At 33.2% G+C, this 16,935-nt stretch overlaps 1 protein-coding gene across 2 annotated transcripts in view; it reads right to left on the bottom strand.

The window, feature by feature from the left end:
• Window positions 1-240: 240 nt before the first annotated feature.
• The window catches only part of LOC106877174 (serine/threonine-protein kinase PAK mbt), a 43,328-nt gene continuing 26,633 nt past the window's right edge, over window positions 241-16,935 (bottom strand). The window contains exons 4-10 of one of the 2 annotated variants that reach the window (XM_014926002.3): window positions 13,974-14,120; window positions 10,420-10,608; window positions 7,440-7,573; window positions 6,424-6,550; window positions 4,653-4,778; window positions 3,387-3,521; window positions 241-2,710 (exon numbers count right to left, since the gene is read on the bottom strand). In XM_014926002.3, the coding sequence (XP_014781488.1) occupies window positions 2,549-2,710; window positions 3,387-3,521; window positions 4,653-4,778; window positions 6,424-6,550; window positions 7,440-7,573; window positions 10,420-10,608; window positions 13,974-14,120 (1,020 nt within the window). In that variant the 3' untranslated portion in view covers window positions 241-2,548. The remainder of the gene's footprint in view (window positions 2,711-3,386; window positions 3,522-4,652; window positions 4,779-6,423; window positions 6,551-7,439; window positions 7,574-10,419; window positions 10,609-13,973; window positions 14,121-16,935) is intronic. The other variant, XM_014926003.3, reaches the window with a different exon arrangement.

A 16,935-nucleotide genomic window follows, 5' to 3' on the forward strand; every position in this document is an offset into this window, starting at 1 on the left:
TTTAAAAAATCAGAATTATACACATTATATAAGTTTTGTATATATAAAAAACATAAGGCAATATATATAGTTTTTCCCTTTCACAATGATATATAATTTAAAAAAAAAAAAAAAAAAAATTGATATCTGTATTGATGGATGTTTGATGATTTGATCATGTCCTTTTGGGGATATGATTAATGCTACCGAAACCAAATCACTAAAGTCTTCAACTTCTTCAAGTTATTCATCTTTCTAAGATTTTTCTTTCTTTCTTTTTTTTTTTTGCTAATGACTTTTAGAATGCTTTAAACAAAATTCCATGTAAATATTTACAAAATGGTTTAGAATATTGTCAGAAAAGTTTCTGCTCACAGGTTTGAATGATTCATTAGCAGTTGTTGAAAGGGATTACATTGAATAGAATAATTAAATACAATATAATAGTTTGTAAAAAAAAAAAAAATTTTTTTAAAAGTCAGTTTACATTGAGTTATGACAGCTAAGATGGATAGCAGCTATAATAACTGCTAGATCTTTCATTTACATAACACTAATATAAAGTATTTTTTTCAAAAGATTAAGACGAGTCTGAAAATATTTATAGAATTTATCTACAGGAGTTTAATGCTTTGAAACTGCAGGAATCTACAGAAAAAGATTATTCAAACAAATTTGAAAAAGAGATTTTGTACATCATAAATGTGTAAGTCATTTCTAAAATAAGTGTGTGACCACAAGCATGGCTGAGTGGTTAAGGAGTTAGTTTCTCAATGATGATGGACGACTCAGGTTCAATCTCAATGTGTGTCATTTTGGACAAGTGTCTTTTTATCATAGTCTCGAGTGAACCCAAGCCTTGTAGACAAAACTGGGTAGACAGAAACTGTGTGGAAGCCTACCAAATGAACTTCACCTGTAATATAACAGGCCAGCCTGGCCACACACTCTCACACTAATTCTACCTGAGGATTATGGTAAGGCTACTAGTGTCTGTGGAATACTCAGCCACTTACACTAGAATTTAATAAGTAGTTCAGCTGATCAAACAACTGGAATATTCCTTGTAGCATCCATACAATGTGCATGCATATAACACTGCACATGTTTGTGTGCATACATAGTTGAGTGTGCATACATAAATTTGTGCGCGTTTGTCTGTCCACGCTTTTCTACTTTACATTTTCTTTCTAATCAGGGAAATATATAAAAGATTCTAGTGGTGTGCAAATTACCAGTTATAAGGCTTTAACAGGTTTCAGAAAGATCTGATGGAGGTGCAAGTAGTCAATTATAAGGTTTTGAAATGTTGTAGAATATTATAAATGGAATGATTGTGTGCTAGTTTATCAGCACAGTTACAATTATGAGAGCAAGAGAAAGAGTGTGCGTTTATGTTTGTGTGTGTGCTTAGTGATGGATGAAAAATATAAAGTATTGCTTAGCTGGAATTACAAAGAAAACTTTGCAGTAAATTGTATTATGTAGGTTGTGGATTTTATATATATATATATATATAGATTTCAATATAAAAATCTGAAGAAAGATTCTAAAATGTAAAATTTTAGGCTTTAGTCTATTGTAGCTTTTTAATTACTATTTTTGCTTAGAAAAGTTTGTCTGCTTAAAAGCAGAGATTACTTTTTTTCCAAAGGCACAAGACAATAGATTGATTTCCAGAAATATTTAAATAGCTTTCATAAAATTGTGATAAAAGTTTATCTTGCATATTCAAATAGAAATGTAAATACCTATTAATGAATGACTATTAAATAGAAAAGGAAATATTATATTCGATCAATGTTTTATCGAAAAAATGTGTTATGTGGGCAGTTTAAAAGTAATATTCATTATGTACTCATTACTCTTGCTTAATGAAGGAAATATGAAATGCAAGTAGTGAAATTAAAAAAAAAAAAAAAAAATGTTTTCATATCAATTAGTATAAAAATAATATAAAAAGTTGAGATGGAAACAAAAAGTTTCTCAGAATATAAAATTTCATTATAGTTCCAGTTGGCAAAAATGTTGGCCTTTTCAGTTTACATTTCCTTAGATGTAACTATTCACAATATAGAACCATTTTCTTCCCCCACAGAATGCTATGCTCAGAACCATGTATATTTTAGGTAAGAGAAGATAAACCCAACATTTTAAAAATATGGGGATTACATATTTAGAAATCTCTCAAATAATGGAATTAATACTAAATGTAGTCTTGGACAGTGTTTGAAATACATTAATACCGCTTTACTCAAAATAATAGATTTCGTTTCAGTTTACATCTCTTTTTACTTCTTTAAAAAAAGATTTAAGAAAAATATCGAGCATGGTTATTTCGTTTTGTAAATGGTTTCCTACCACGACCTTTATCTGGTTTGTTTTGTTCTCGTCAGAAAACTAGATATGTAAATATGTCAGATGTGGTACAAAAATACATTAACTTTGGTTTGCTCATTAAATGTAGCAATTTATAGCTGGTATTCACAACTCAGCAATGAATGCATTCATACAAACATTAGAATTTACCATTTCTTCAGAGGGGAGGTTCTCACAAAAGCCAAACTAATTAACAAGGGCTGTGCCGTAAATTCCTAATTAATGGAATCAAGCAACTAGGTTGTTCAGCAAGTTGAATGAATGGATGCTGTAATAGTTCAAAGGCAGTTGCTCGTGCTGATGGGTCTCGCACAAGCATTTTTTCAATGAAAGCTTGTAGGCGTGGAGATACCTGAAATGAAAATATAAAAGAAGACAATTAAGGAACGTCAAGCCAGAGGTCTGCAGATCAAAACTACACTCTGCAATTAATTAGAATCTATTTTTGATATTTATACGTCTCAATAGAGTTGTCTACAAATATAGCAACCATACACATGTATATATAGCTAGAGGGATAGGTGTAAATTATATTATGCAATAGAAATTTATAGAGGGTCAAAGGGTCACCAACTGACTGGGGTACACCAAAACCCAAGTAGTGTAGTGGACACAGACAAGACCAATAACAGGACTTTTCACTTCGTGTATCGGATAAAGGCTTTCAAAGAGTATAAAACAACCGACTGATGAAGCAAATACATGAATTTCTGGCATTGGCCCAAGGCCACAGATTTGTAGGGTGGAGCACAGATGATTGAACCAAATTCAGTACATGCCAAGAGTACTTTATGATGAAAGGTCAAGTTAATCTTGGCATGATTTCGACAAAAAATATAAAACAAGAATATTACTAAGCAAGTTTCAAATTAATTTGTTTTTTCACAAGTACCACAAACAACCATATTTCAGCAATTCATAACAGATGGGTTTTAAAAATATATGAACAGCAGCTAACAAACAGTAACAAACAGTAACAAACAGTAACAGAGAGGTCAGTTAGTAAAAATTGTATTTGTTATTCTTACCTTTGTATCATTGCGAATTCTAGGTGGTGGCATGTCCCGAATTCTCCTCATGGCTTGCAATGGAGGTTCATTAAAGAATGGTGGTTCACCATCAACCATTTCTATAACCATAATTCCTAAAGACCAGATATCAACCTGAAATGAGAAACATCAAGAAAGTAATTACATTGCATCAAACAAACAAACAAAAATTAGAGGAAACTATACAAAAATATAAACCTTATTTATTTTCTGGGAAGCTAAATAAACTTGTTGCATCTTGGGAGGGTCATTATGCCAATAATAAACACATATACTGGTTCTATTTCACTTCTTTTATTATTTGTCAATTAACCAATTAACTAATCAATTGTTTGGTTAATTAACAGACCAGGATTACAGAGGGCATGTAATTGATGAGGTTGCAAATGGCTTTCTCAAACCAAGCTGATTCATGACAAGAATTTTGCAAACCAAGTTTCATTGACCTTTCATTCAAGACAATAGATAAGAGACACAATGAATGAACAGAAATGTTAGAGATTTAGCAAATTTAAAGCATGAACACAGACAAAAATCTATAGACCCTGATAACTACTTTCTATAATTTGCTAACATTAAAATGAGTAAAACAGTAAGCTGTCTGATGTCAAATAAGTCAGTCTTGAATCAGCAATACCAAATAGGTGCTGCTAAAATAACAGCCAAAATGTCTCATACACTCCATTAATACCACAAATATTTCACCATGATGTACAAAAGGATAAATTTCATTCATTATCATCATAGTTTAATGTCTGCTCTCCATGCTGGTATGGGTTAGATGGTTTGACTGGAGCTGATGAGCCAGAGAACTGCACCAGACTCCAGTCTGATTTGGTATGGTTTCTACAGCTGGATGCCCTTCCTAATGCCAACCACTCCAGGAATGTAATGGGTGCTTTTCCGTGCCAGTGGTACTGCCAACGACCACAACTACAATTCATGGGTGGGTGCCATTTACATGGCACCAGTAGTGACCATGACTCACAGGTACCATGTCATTTACATGACACCAACAATGACCGCAACTATGATTCATGGGTGAGTGCCATTTAGATGGCATCAGCAACAACCACGACTATGATGCATGAGTGCCATTTACATGGCACCAGCAGCGACCATGACTCACAGGTACCATTTACATGACACTGCCAATAGTTTTGATTATTTATCCTGCATTCTTCCTTTATTATACAAATAAAATACAAAAAGATGTATAAAGGATTAAACTAAAAGTTTACTTACTTCAGGTCCATAAGGTAGTCGAGAAATAACTTCTGGAGCCATCCAATAAGGAGTGCCAACCAGCGATTTTCTTTTAGGAAGTTCTGGGCTAACTTGGGCACAAAAGCCAAAGTCAGATAATTTTACCTGTAAGAAATGACAAATGGTTTCTAATTGTGTTGATTGATTATTTAAGATAATAAAATAACCAGAAGAAATAAGAGACTGGCAAAGAACGAGGTAAGATATGTTGCATACATAACAGGCTCAGAGAAAGAGAGTTACGAATAAGGCATGATAAACTGCAGATAAAATAGATATTTGAGAGAGACAGACAGACACTGAGTACTAATAAATTAGTAAAGCATGTACAGGTGTTGGACAAAATAATAGAAACACCCAACATCATAGCATCATCATTTTGAAATATCTATAAAACCGTCAAAAGCTTGTTTATTTTTATTTATTATTAGTGTTGCTAAATATATTTTATATTTTTGTTTCGTTTTAGATATCAAGGAGTGAATGTTAAATCAAGTGAAATTATAAATAAAATACTTAAAATGAGACCCAAAGCCTGATGAAGCATTCTTTTTTTTAACCAATTACTCTGATACAATGGTGATGCAGCACCCCTGATCTTATATATGCCCTCCTCCTCTTCCTCTCCTGATTAGTGAGACCACTGTAGTGGGTGCTGCAACAGAACAACTATTACAGGTGGAGGAGGGTGGTAGGAGTAAATTTCAGAGGTCTGCACCTTTGGAGAGAAATGGTCAGGAAAAAGTATTTAGTGTGGGATGAGAGTGGAATTAAGGCGCAGCAAGGAGGAACAGCAGCGATAAGTTTGTTAGATGAGCTAATTTTGGGAGGTGCAATTAAAATGATTAGTATTTTTTTAATGAATTAGTGGTGGTGAAAATCAAAAATATATGAGTAAAAACTGTTTGTATTGTTTAGTGTGAGAACCTAGGAATGGAATGACAGAAAAGGGTGCCAAGCTGCAGCAAAACATTTCAATTGGATAATCTGGGTTAACTCCACCACCTTGCCCCTTGGGTGTCTTTAACAGCATTCACACAGTTAAAAGCATTCTGACCTGACCCTTGGATCCCTCGCACCCACATTTCTATGGTAGATGTTCATGCTAGGAATCAATTTAACAAGTCAAGAAATTATATATAAATATACATACATCATCATTTAACGTCATTTTTAACCATGGGTTGATTGGTTTGACAAGAACAGAGAAGCCAGAAAGCTCTGGCAGATTCTATGCCTTTCCTAATATCAACCATTTAGGAGTATGTACTGGCTGCTTTTTATGCACACACACACGGAGCAGGCCTTTCCTTAGTCTCCATTTACCAAATCCACTCACATTTGGCTGGCCTGATGTGCCAAAAAGTGGGACTGAACCCAAAACTACATAGTTGAGAAATGAACTTTTTAATCACAAAACCACGCCTACATACATCCCACCCCATACACACACATGTATGTGCATCACCTAGGGATGGTACAATCTGTGCATCAAATAAAACCTACTTTGAGGTACTTCATTATGTCCAGGTTATGCCCAAGTCAACATTGCAGTTGCACCTTATAAGGCTGATAAAATAAGAACCATACAAAATACTAGGGTTAATATAATCAATTAAAACCCTTGAACATAATACCCCAGAGTGGCTGATGTCTGATAGAAAATTAAATCTTAAGAAAGAAAGAAAAAATGACAAGAAAATAAAACTTTTTCACTGAAATACAGTTTTTGTAAGTAAAGTACACTTACTTTGCCATCACGGGCTAATAAAATGGAGTCTGATTTAATATCACGGTGGATAACTCCATGAGAATGGAGATAAGCAAGAGACAACAAACAAGCTCGACATACTGTTGCAATTTGAACTTCATCCATTCTGAAAAATAGAAAAAACATACGATGATGATGAAGGTCATGCAAATTCACCAATAACTTAAAGATATGCTCAACTATGTCCTGCTAAGTGTAATGTTATAGGCAAGGTATAGCTGTGCTTTGCAACTACTCTATGGCACCTTGGGAAAGTGTCTTCTGCAATAGTCTTGGACCAGCTATTATCTGGTCAATGAATGAGAGACAGAAACTGTAAGGAAACCTGTTGCATGTGTGTGTGTCGTGTATTTTACATGTTTATGCATCTTTGTGTCTGTTTGTCATCCCCATCCCGTTGCCTGACAACTGGTATTTGCTTGATTCTTTAGTGGTTCAGGAAAAGAGACTGATAGTATAAGTTCCAGACTTAACAAAAAAAAAAAAAACACATCAGTACTGGGGTCTATTTGTTTGATCAAAACCCTTCAACGTAGTGCCCTAGTATGGCTACAGGCCAATGACTGAAACAAGTAAAAGATAAAGATAAATGTGGAAGGCCGCATTCTCCATCCGTATTGCAGCCCTGTGGAACAAGCTACCACAAGGTGTCATTCCACTTGCCCACCACTCCCCTGTTCAAAGAGGCTCTGGACAACTGTGGTGACTATGTATAAAGCTGTATATAACAATAACTGGGTTTTTTTAGATGGCTTAAGTATATTGTGCTCTTCTCCTGCCAATAAATTTGATTTGATTTAAATGAAGATAAAGCGAGTGGATATGTGAAGATAAATGAGAAGTTGACATTATAATGAAGACAACAAAAATGGTGATAATGAAAATAACAAAGAAAAATGATAAAAAAAAAATAGGACAAGATAGATGCAAAAGACAAGAAGTGCAAAGAATAATGAAGATGATGATTATGTTGAGAGTGGAACGCAATAGCTTACTTATTGTGAGTGACAATATCTGTTAAGGCTCCGCCTTCAAGGTACTCCATGACGACCCATAGTTCATCACCAACCAAGTAACTTTCATACATATCTACAATGTTAGCATGGTGATAGTCTCGCATAATCACAACCTGAAAGAGGGAAATTTTGATAGTAAACAAAATTCATTTTAAATTACGCTAATTCACAAACTACCTGTAATTAAGCAATTAAGTAGCAGAACATAAAAAATGCTAAAATTAATAAAGTATTTACACAGAGTCTAACTAAACAGAAAAAGATTATTTTTCAGTGTTCCATTTAAATATTTTTTCCATTGTAGAATAATGTGTAAATGTCAAGCTTGTTGAGTTTAACTCTTTTGATACTATCTGCGACTGCCCCTAATTCTAAGATACAAATTTCTTGTCTTAACCCTTTTGATACCAACCAGCCTGAAACTGCCTCTGGCTCTGTAGTACAAATATCTTGTTTTAAAAAGTTCTGAATTAAAATCTTCCACCAAACCTTAGTCACAATTTATGTTACTAATACTAGCTTAATGATAACTAAGTTATTTTACTAAACCTTTTGTTATATTTAACATTAACTGAAAGAAACACAGAGCATCTCAACAGAAATACAGTAACAAAAGGGTTAAAATTATCTAACTCCAAACATTCCATCAAAATTCCCTGTTAATTAATGTTCCAGACATCAGATTAATAATGACAAAGCTATTTTACTAAATTCCAAATTATTTTCAAAATCAACTGAGACAACGGTAGTATATTGCCACAGAAATATGATAGGAAAAGGGTTGAACTTAAGGAACCTGTTATTTGATACTTTCTATATTATCTTCATACTAAAAAGAGTAGCTCTACAAATTTGGGTCTTTAAATTAAAAAAGTTAAAATAGCCCCCTTCTTTTTTGTAGTTTACTGTTCAACAATAACAAAGTAACAGTATAATCATTATGAAAATAGTACATTATGATAATTGCAAGCTAGTATGATAACTATCAGAAAGTGTTAAGCGTAGAGCATGAAAGGAATTTCATTAACTTATATTAAGAACATTCTTGGCTTCAAATTACATAGATCCATATCCAAATTTTGCTTCGTTAAGATTTTACTAATTTGGAATACATAAATAAAACGCCTTCACTCCATACAAAAACAAAATAAAAATAACATACTGATTGCAGACATATATACTCTCTCTCTCTCTCTCTCTCTCTCTCACATCCACACAAACACTACTGCAACTAAACAAATACTATAGATATTCAGCCCAGTTCTTGAATGTAATTTTGCAGTGAAAACACGACCAGACAGCAAATATGTTGGTCTGACAATGAAAGGATTGTAATTTCAACCTAATTGGTCTTATTCTACTTTGATGCAGTTAGAATAGATTTATTCTCTCGGCAGGTTGTGTACATCACTTTAGCACTTTAGATATGTGGAAGTAATTTTCTAGTAGCAGTAATTTCACGATAAGTAGATGAATAAAATTATGTAATACAACACAGAGCAAAGGAGTTGACTCTGGCTGGGAATTTATATTTTTTAATTTTCCTTTACTGGTTCCAGCCATTTGACTTTGACTGTGACTGTTCTCGGACACCACCTAGGATATTGTCAATTAGAATAATCTCAGTTCCTCTTTTATTGACCTTCTAAAGGTCTATTATAATTCAATTCACATCTAAGACACATTATAGGGATTTATTCCAATTCTTGACTGGTAACTTTATTTTATCAATTGAATGATGGAAAGTAAGGATTGTATCCACAGTGTAAAAAGCTGAACCATAGTAGCACAAGCATTTTGTTCAAGATTCTAACTATTGTTCAGCGTTCTAACTATGGTCCAGGACTCTAGCATTTTAACTATTCTGGATTCTAACTACTCTGGCAATCCACTAGTTACAAAGAATGGTAGAGTAGAACAGTGCTGGGATTTGAATACAGTATGTAACTAAAAACCGTTTGGTATTTTTCCAAATGTTTTAAGAATTCTGTCAACTACTGTCATATGTGTGTGTGCGTGTGTGTGCATGCAGATATGGTTGTGTAATTAAGAAGTGTGCTATGCAACCATGTGGTTATGGATTCAGTCCCACTGTGCAGCAACCTAGGGGAAGTGTCGTTTTCTGTAGCCCTGGGCCAACCAATGACTTGGAGTGAAACAAGTAGACAGAAACTGCAAGGAGGTATTTCATGTATGTGTGTGGGTGGGTGTGTACATATGTATATGCAATTAATAAATGTTGTCATTAATACTGTCTAGGTCAAAGATGGTGACAGTGTTTACTTTCTCTAGTGAACAACAAATGCTCTGTAATTCAGCAGATGTATGACAGCTGGAGGAGTGAAAAATAGTTTACTTGAAAAACAAGGGTTGGTGATAGGAAGAACATCCAGCAATAGAAAACCTGTCTTAAAAGAAGTTTTGTCTAACGAATATCACCATGGAAAAATGAACATAAAAACACTCAAATATGTAGGTATAGGTTTGGTGATGCAATGGAAAATACTCAAAAATCATCATCATCATCATTTAGTGTCCGCCTTCCATGCTAGTATGGGTTGGATGGTTTAACTGGGGACTGGCAAGCCAGGAGGTCGCACCAGGCTCCAATCTGATCTGGCAGAGTTTCTACAGCTGGATGCCCTTCCTAACGCCAACCACTCCGAGAGTGTAGTGGGTGCTTTTACGTGCCACCGGCATGAGGGCCAGTCAGGCTGAATATATAGATATTTTTAATTATCAATAATCAGCAGAAGTTACAGAATGACCCAAGGTCAGTTTCATGCATTGCCACGTGTGTGTCGCTTAATTTCTCTGAGTATATGAGTGTTAGCTTAAATATACATTTATACCAACAAAACATTGAGAAAAAAAACCAAAAAAAAAACCTGGTTTATTTTTCAAAACTTTTAAGTTTTATGAAATGTAAATTATTGGAAAAAGAAAAAATTTCTCTAACCTCATTAAATAACAATTCTCTTCTTTGTTGTTTCCCAAGATCCATTTTCTTAACAGCAACTCTGTAGCCTGTTGATCGATTTGTAGCAATACATACAATTCCAGTAGAACCCTCACCAATTTTAATAAAGTAATCCAATTCATCGCGTGGATCACCAGGAGAGACAACTGTCTGTAAAGTAGCTCGAAACTAGAAGGGATGAAATATCAAATCAAAATTAGATTCCAAGTAACTTCACAATGCAGACTTATTTTAAAAAGGGGTTAGTTATTATCAGCTGATTATTTCAAAGAGAAATACTTAAAGCATTTTGTGCATGCAAATGAATATTTTCCTACTGATGAGAAACAGCATTCAAACAGGACAAAAGATAACATTAACTAAATGTAACAAATGGACAAAAATAAACAAAATGCAGTACAATAAATATGTTATTTTTAACGGAGAGTAATGATAAAAGAACTGGGTATTTGCTCAAAATTACATAATTTTGAGAACAGTTTCAATTTTAACAGGAAGTTAATTGCACTGAAACAAGATATGCAAACATACACACACACAAGCGACCACATTTCTCTGGTAAATTAAGACAAGTGTTTCAAATTATTTTGGAAATAATTAAGAATTTGGAGGGATTTAGTTAAGATAATTTTTTTTTTTATCAAGCTATTATTTGAAACAATTCAACAAAAAGTTCTTAGATAAAATTACGGTGGAAGGTTTAAATTTAAAAATGAACACTTTAAAGGGAGAGGATCTTAAAACCAGAGGTTGTCTCAAATGGGTTCGTATCAAAAGGGTTAAACATGCTTTAAGATTTAAGAAAACAAAAGTTTTTATTTGAGTAAATTTTATACAAAAGCAAAAACAATAAAAGAATCTTGACGAAACCAAGCAGAGCAATTTAGCAAAAGAGGGAAGATTTTGATATATTAATACACTTTCACTAAGTTCCAGAAGCATGAAATTAAATTCAAGACAAAGCTTTGGAATATCTATGGAAAAAAAAAAAAAATGATCTTAGAAATGAAGATGTAAATATTAATATTATAAATGTTCACAAGAATTATCTGATGAATTTATCAACAAGGATAGCTTTCACTTTCTCAAATGTCAGAATGTTTATTTCAGTTTTATAGAGTAAGTTGGTAAGTGCTTGACATTTTCAAACCATTTATTGCTTGGTAGGAAGTAGGATCAAGGATAAAAGATTACATCCTGTATAGAATAAGTTGATCAACAAGAGCAAAGTAATTTATCTTTAATATTTATGAAGTTATATTTTCAATAGATAAAAAGAAAATTATTTGCTATCTTATATTTTATTGTCCTATGTTCTAAAATGTTTCAAAATATTTTTGATACCAGCAGCTCAAAAGTATAAACATCCATCATCATCATCATATTACATCCATTTTCCATGCTAGCATACGATAGATAATTTAACAGGAACTGGCAAATTAGGGGACTGCACCGAACTCCAATGTTAGGCATAGATTCTATGGTTAGAGGTTCTTTCTAATGCCAACCACTTTCCAGAGTGTACTGGACACTTTTTATGAGGCACTGGCACTAGTAAGATCACTGAGTAGCTCAAGACAAGACCCACCCCCTCAACTGAAGGGGAAATAGTATTGAGAGAGGTGGCTTTATGCCAGGTGATGAAAAGCTTGAATATGATAGGACAGGAACAAGTATCTTGCTATAGGAAGATATATGGTTACCCCAGTTGGAAAAGAAAGACAAAGATGTGTCAGGGCGCACCCTCAAGTTACAGGAAGGTGAATACAAGAGAAGTTGCATGGGTGAGTACGATCATAGGAGTGTGAAGGAGAGTGGCAGATGGATAGAGATAGAGAAAAACAAAAATTCCTTATATTAAATGAGCATCAGCGTATCTTACATATAAAGGTCAAAACTAGTAATTTCTATAATGATGCAGTATTTTTTTATTACATAAGAGAGGAAAGTTACAGAGGAATGAAGTGAAGAGATGATACAAAAATACAACTGCTTCCTGTTTGGTATCTTACTGCTGAAGATATCTTTACTTCTATAAAATTAATAATTTCTATCATGATATAGCAATGAAAAAGAAGAATGTAAGCTTATAATTTATCAATACTGGAACTAACAGATTAAATGGTTCTCATGTGCAGATCAGATTTTTGGCAATTGTTGAAATTTTAGATTACTGTAGAGGGAAGCTTCTGTGTCAAGTGTGCAATCTACTTTGGATATGTGGTTGGAGCTATTTCACTATATTTATAATGCAAATGGAATGTCCATCACACAGCCTCAATAAACCTCTTAAGTCTGAAGCCATGGGCACGAGTCGTCAAGAGTGGGGTAATAAAGCTAAGTTGATAGATTTACATACATTACTTTATCTCTGCAGTAGAAAATAGACTGTATTGAACAATATCATCACTGCATAATGAAAGGAAGATAAAGAAAAAGAGAATACATTTATCCTTGTTTATCACAGGGGTTTGGTTCCCAAAAAATCAGTGATAAATGAATCATCTCCAAACACTTTGTAAATGGAACAAATGGTAGATTAATTGGCACCAAACTCAGGGACCACAGCAGTGAAGCTTTCACAATTACATATTTTCTTGACCAACTCTATCTTTTCCTGTAGAGAATACAATCATCTGCATCGTTTGTTAGGATCAAGCACTTACACAAGTTTTCTGTTCACTGGTCACATGTTGATAGGTACGAGTATGTAAGTCTGTATTAAAAGATACACAACCTTGCAGGATGGTCACATAAACACAAGCAATAGTCAGTGCGTTCTGAGTAGCCGAGAATTGTGGGTGACTTCTGGGACAAGTTTTTGCAGTACAAGCAGAATCTTTGACTGATCGCTGACCTGCGTTATCACAGATCAATCCGTGATAAACATAACATGGGTCAAAACTAAGCATAATGTTTTATCCCAGATCAGTGATAACCGAATCAGCAATCAACAAGGCTACATGTATTTGAAACAAACCAAAGTGAAATCAACATGGTTTTAATATGCAAACTATATTTTCTAATATGAGGATAATGCCTGTTATATTAATAAAACAAATATTATTATTAACGATTCTAGTAGAAAAATAAATATGTTTTAGTAACTTAAAATCATGCAAAATGTCTAATATTTGAAATGACAATAACAGTCACTCACCATAACAAAGTCCTGTAGAGATTTATTAGTGAACTAGAATTGGTTAGGCATAACGGTTAGTGATATACATATACAGTTAGTTACAGTTAAAGCAATTAGTAGGATTATTCAGCAGGTGTTAATTAATGTAATGTCAGACAAAGTGTTACAGCTGTTGCAGCTGAGGCTTTTATACAACTATTATAGCGACAAGATTCAGCATCATACACACACACACACGCACACACATACACACGCACACACATATATAAAAATATAACTAAATTAAAATCCCAAACAGTCAAGTAAATAAATAAAATCTACATTTATCTATTTGAAATGTTAGCAGCATGGATGTTAGTATGGCAACGAGAGGAGAATGGATATCTAGTACCTGCTCATGAGTCAGCCGCTGCTGTTCAGTAAAAGGTGGTTTGGATGGAAAGTTTCCAATAAAAGAGGTTGGTTGAGGAGACTTGGAACTAGGTGACAAATTAGGTCCTGTCGCAGGGGGCCCTGCATTCCTGTTGCTATAGGGATCCTTTAGGTAAGAATACATTCACAGGAAAGGGAACATAAGGTCAGATAAAGGACATGCAGCATGCATTATACAATGAAATAAAAACAATATCATTCCAGAAAAATCAAACAACATGACATGCTAGGTTTTGATACAGATGCTTCAGATTTGTTTTTAGAAGCTATTTTGAATTTCACAATTATATAATACACATTTTGTTTTAATTCTAAAGTTTGATAGCATTTTTGATACCAAACATGTGCATACAATTTGAGAATGTGAATAACACATACACGATATTTCAAAAGAACAAAATGTACACAGTCTGTGCTAAGGAGATAATCATATACAATTCCAGGTGTCACAAAACTGCAGCACTTAAAATATAATGAATATAATCAATGGATTTTAGAAGTGTACAAATGGAAGGAGAAATATTAATTTCAAATTATAGACTACGATGATGCAAATATAGGAAAAACTGAAATTAAATTACATATGCAGGGTAATTCAAAATGAATGGTACAAAAAAGAAAGCACACCTGTGAGTGTTATAAATGAAAATATTGCAAAAATATGGATGTAACATAAAAGTTTAACTCTCCAAGTTTTGTTTGGCCACGCTGATAATCTCGCCTTTACCATCATTAGAATCTTGAAGTGTTAACCTTTCATGTTACATCTGTATTTTTGCAATATATTCATCACAACAGTCACATGTATGTTTGTTTTCTTTTTGTACTTTTCATTTGGACTGTATTTCTAAATATATCAATATGTTTTATCCCATAAATAATATATCACTATTAATATTATATTACTATGTTTAAATCCATGTAAGTAAACAATATCAATATTGTTGATATAGATAGATCTACCACATAGATTTACTTGAGTGATTATCTCAATGGCATCAACCCAACATGGTAATTATGAGAGTAAATTCATGTGTAAAGTATTGAAATGTAGACTTTAGCAAGTTTAGTAACATCTTAACGAAATCAGCATCCCTAATGGAGAGCCTTTATGTAATCACAGGGTCTACTTAGTATAGCCACCAAATTTCCTTCCAATCACTATCACCATCATAAAAAAAAAACAGAAAGACACATTGGACAATGTAGTTTTAGATAACCCTAAAAAGACACAATGATCATATGTTTGCTCAATCAGGAACGACCTGGGGTTAAACAACAACAACAACAATCTACATCACAACCTTAGCTGAAACTACACAAGACTTTTTAACTTTCCTTTCATTGTCATGGGGCGTCTACCTTTTATGATTTACACCAGTTGCTACCTTGTCATTTAAACACTCGTATATCTCTCTTCTACGCATTTCTTACTTTCATTGACATTAATTTATGTATCAAACATTTAACACCCACCTCCAACTGTAGCCCTTGGGAACCTTTCTCTCCTTTTCTGCTCAAATCTTTCTTCCAAATATGACCTAGACTTTATATAAGTGCTAGCCACTGAGCTGTGATCATGCTGGAGCACTGCCATCTGATAAGTATTTGAGATTCTAACACTACCATCACTTCCCACTATGAACAGGATTAAACACCCTATCTTGATTGTTTTGATTGTCTTTTTGTGTAAAAGTTCCTCAAAATATCTCCAGAATCAGTGTTCTTATTCTCCACAATCTTGACATCAGCCTCCCGTAAATAATTTACCAAAATTAACCTTTTAACAAATATTTAATCAACAAATAGAGGTGACAATACAAAGTAGAAATAAAATTTTTATGCCAAGGTCAACTGATAAAAAAAAAAGCTGTTTTTAAAAGCTGATAAAAAAAACTAATAAAAACATAAATGAAAATATATCATATACTTTTAGAAATAAGAATTGTAGTCTTTTCATAACACTAAAGTGTATAATGTTATATAACATTTTTTAAAAAATACTACCAAAGTAAAAAAAAACAAAATATTGCTATCACAATAAACACATTACAGCTGCAATAAATTTATTATAGTTGAGTATATCCTGTCACTAATTAATGTTTTATGGTTCTGAGCTCTAATTCTCAACCTGTAAGAGTTTTAGAACAGCTCTTCACTCTTCTATAATTGAAATGAAATCTATTAGTATCAGTGGTTCTCAAACAGGCAAATACTAGTCCCCCTACAACCACCACCAAATACTGAAGTTTTTAGCCCCCACCTCATTTGCCAATGTGTAAACAAGTTTACATCTGTATAATTTGTCCCCACCCACATAATGAAATTTTTGGGTCTCCACCTCTTTATTAATGAGTACAGAAGATACAGTTTGCATTCATTTAATTCTTTCTTAAAATTATCTTAATTTTATTAAACGTGACAATTGGTTTTCCCCCCTTTTCAATCCTCTCAGACTCCCTATGAGAAATCCTACATCGTAAGTACTAACATCCTTCAACAGAAATGTACTGTCAGAATATTCGCATTGTAAAGCCTGATATGGTTTCACAGTGCTACAAAATATATTCTAAATCTACTTAGCACTTGAAGGAAACATACTGCTAAAATGAACAGAAACGGTGCCACATTATAGAACTGCAACAGAAATTTACATTGTAATGCTGCTTAGTTTATTAATTTTCTGAAATCACTAAATCAAAATTCCCATTTGACCAATATTACTGCCATCAGATGAAAAATTAAGTTACAAAATTAAAAAGAATTTGAAGATCACCAGTCTAGGTACTTTTAACTGAAAATAAAGTATTTCCCTAACAAAACCCTTAGTTTCGTTCATTAAACTAATTGAAATACAAATAGAATGTCTGGATGCTTTTATAATTCATTAAACAGGTATATGTTCAATTAAAATCTTGTAG

This window comes from Octopus bimaculoides, chromosome 11 (genome assembly GCF_046866305.1).
Source record: "Octopus bimaculoides isolate indiv1 chromosome 11, ASM4686630v1, whole genome shotgun sequence".
NCBI lineage: Eukaryota > Metazoa > Mollusca > Cephalopoda > Octopoda > Octopodidae > Octopus > Octopus bimaculoides.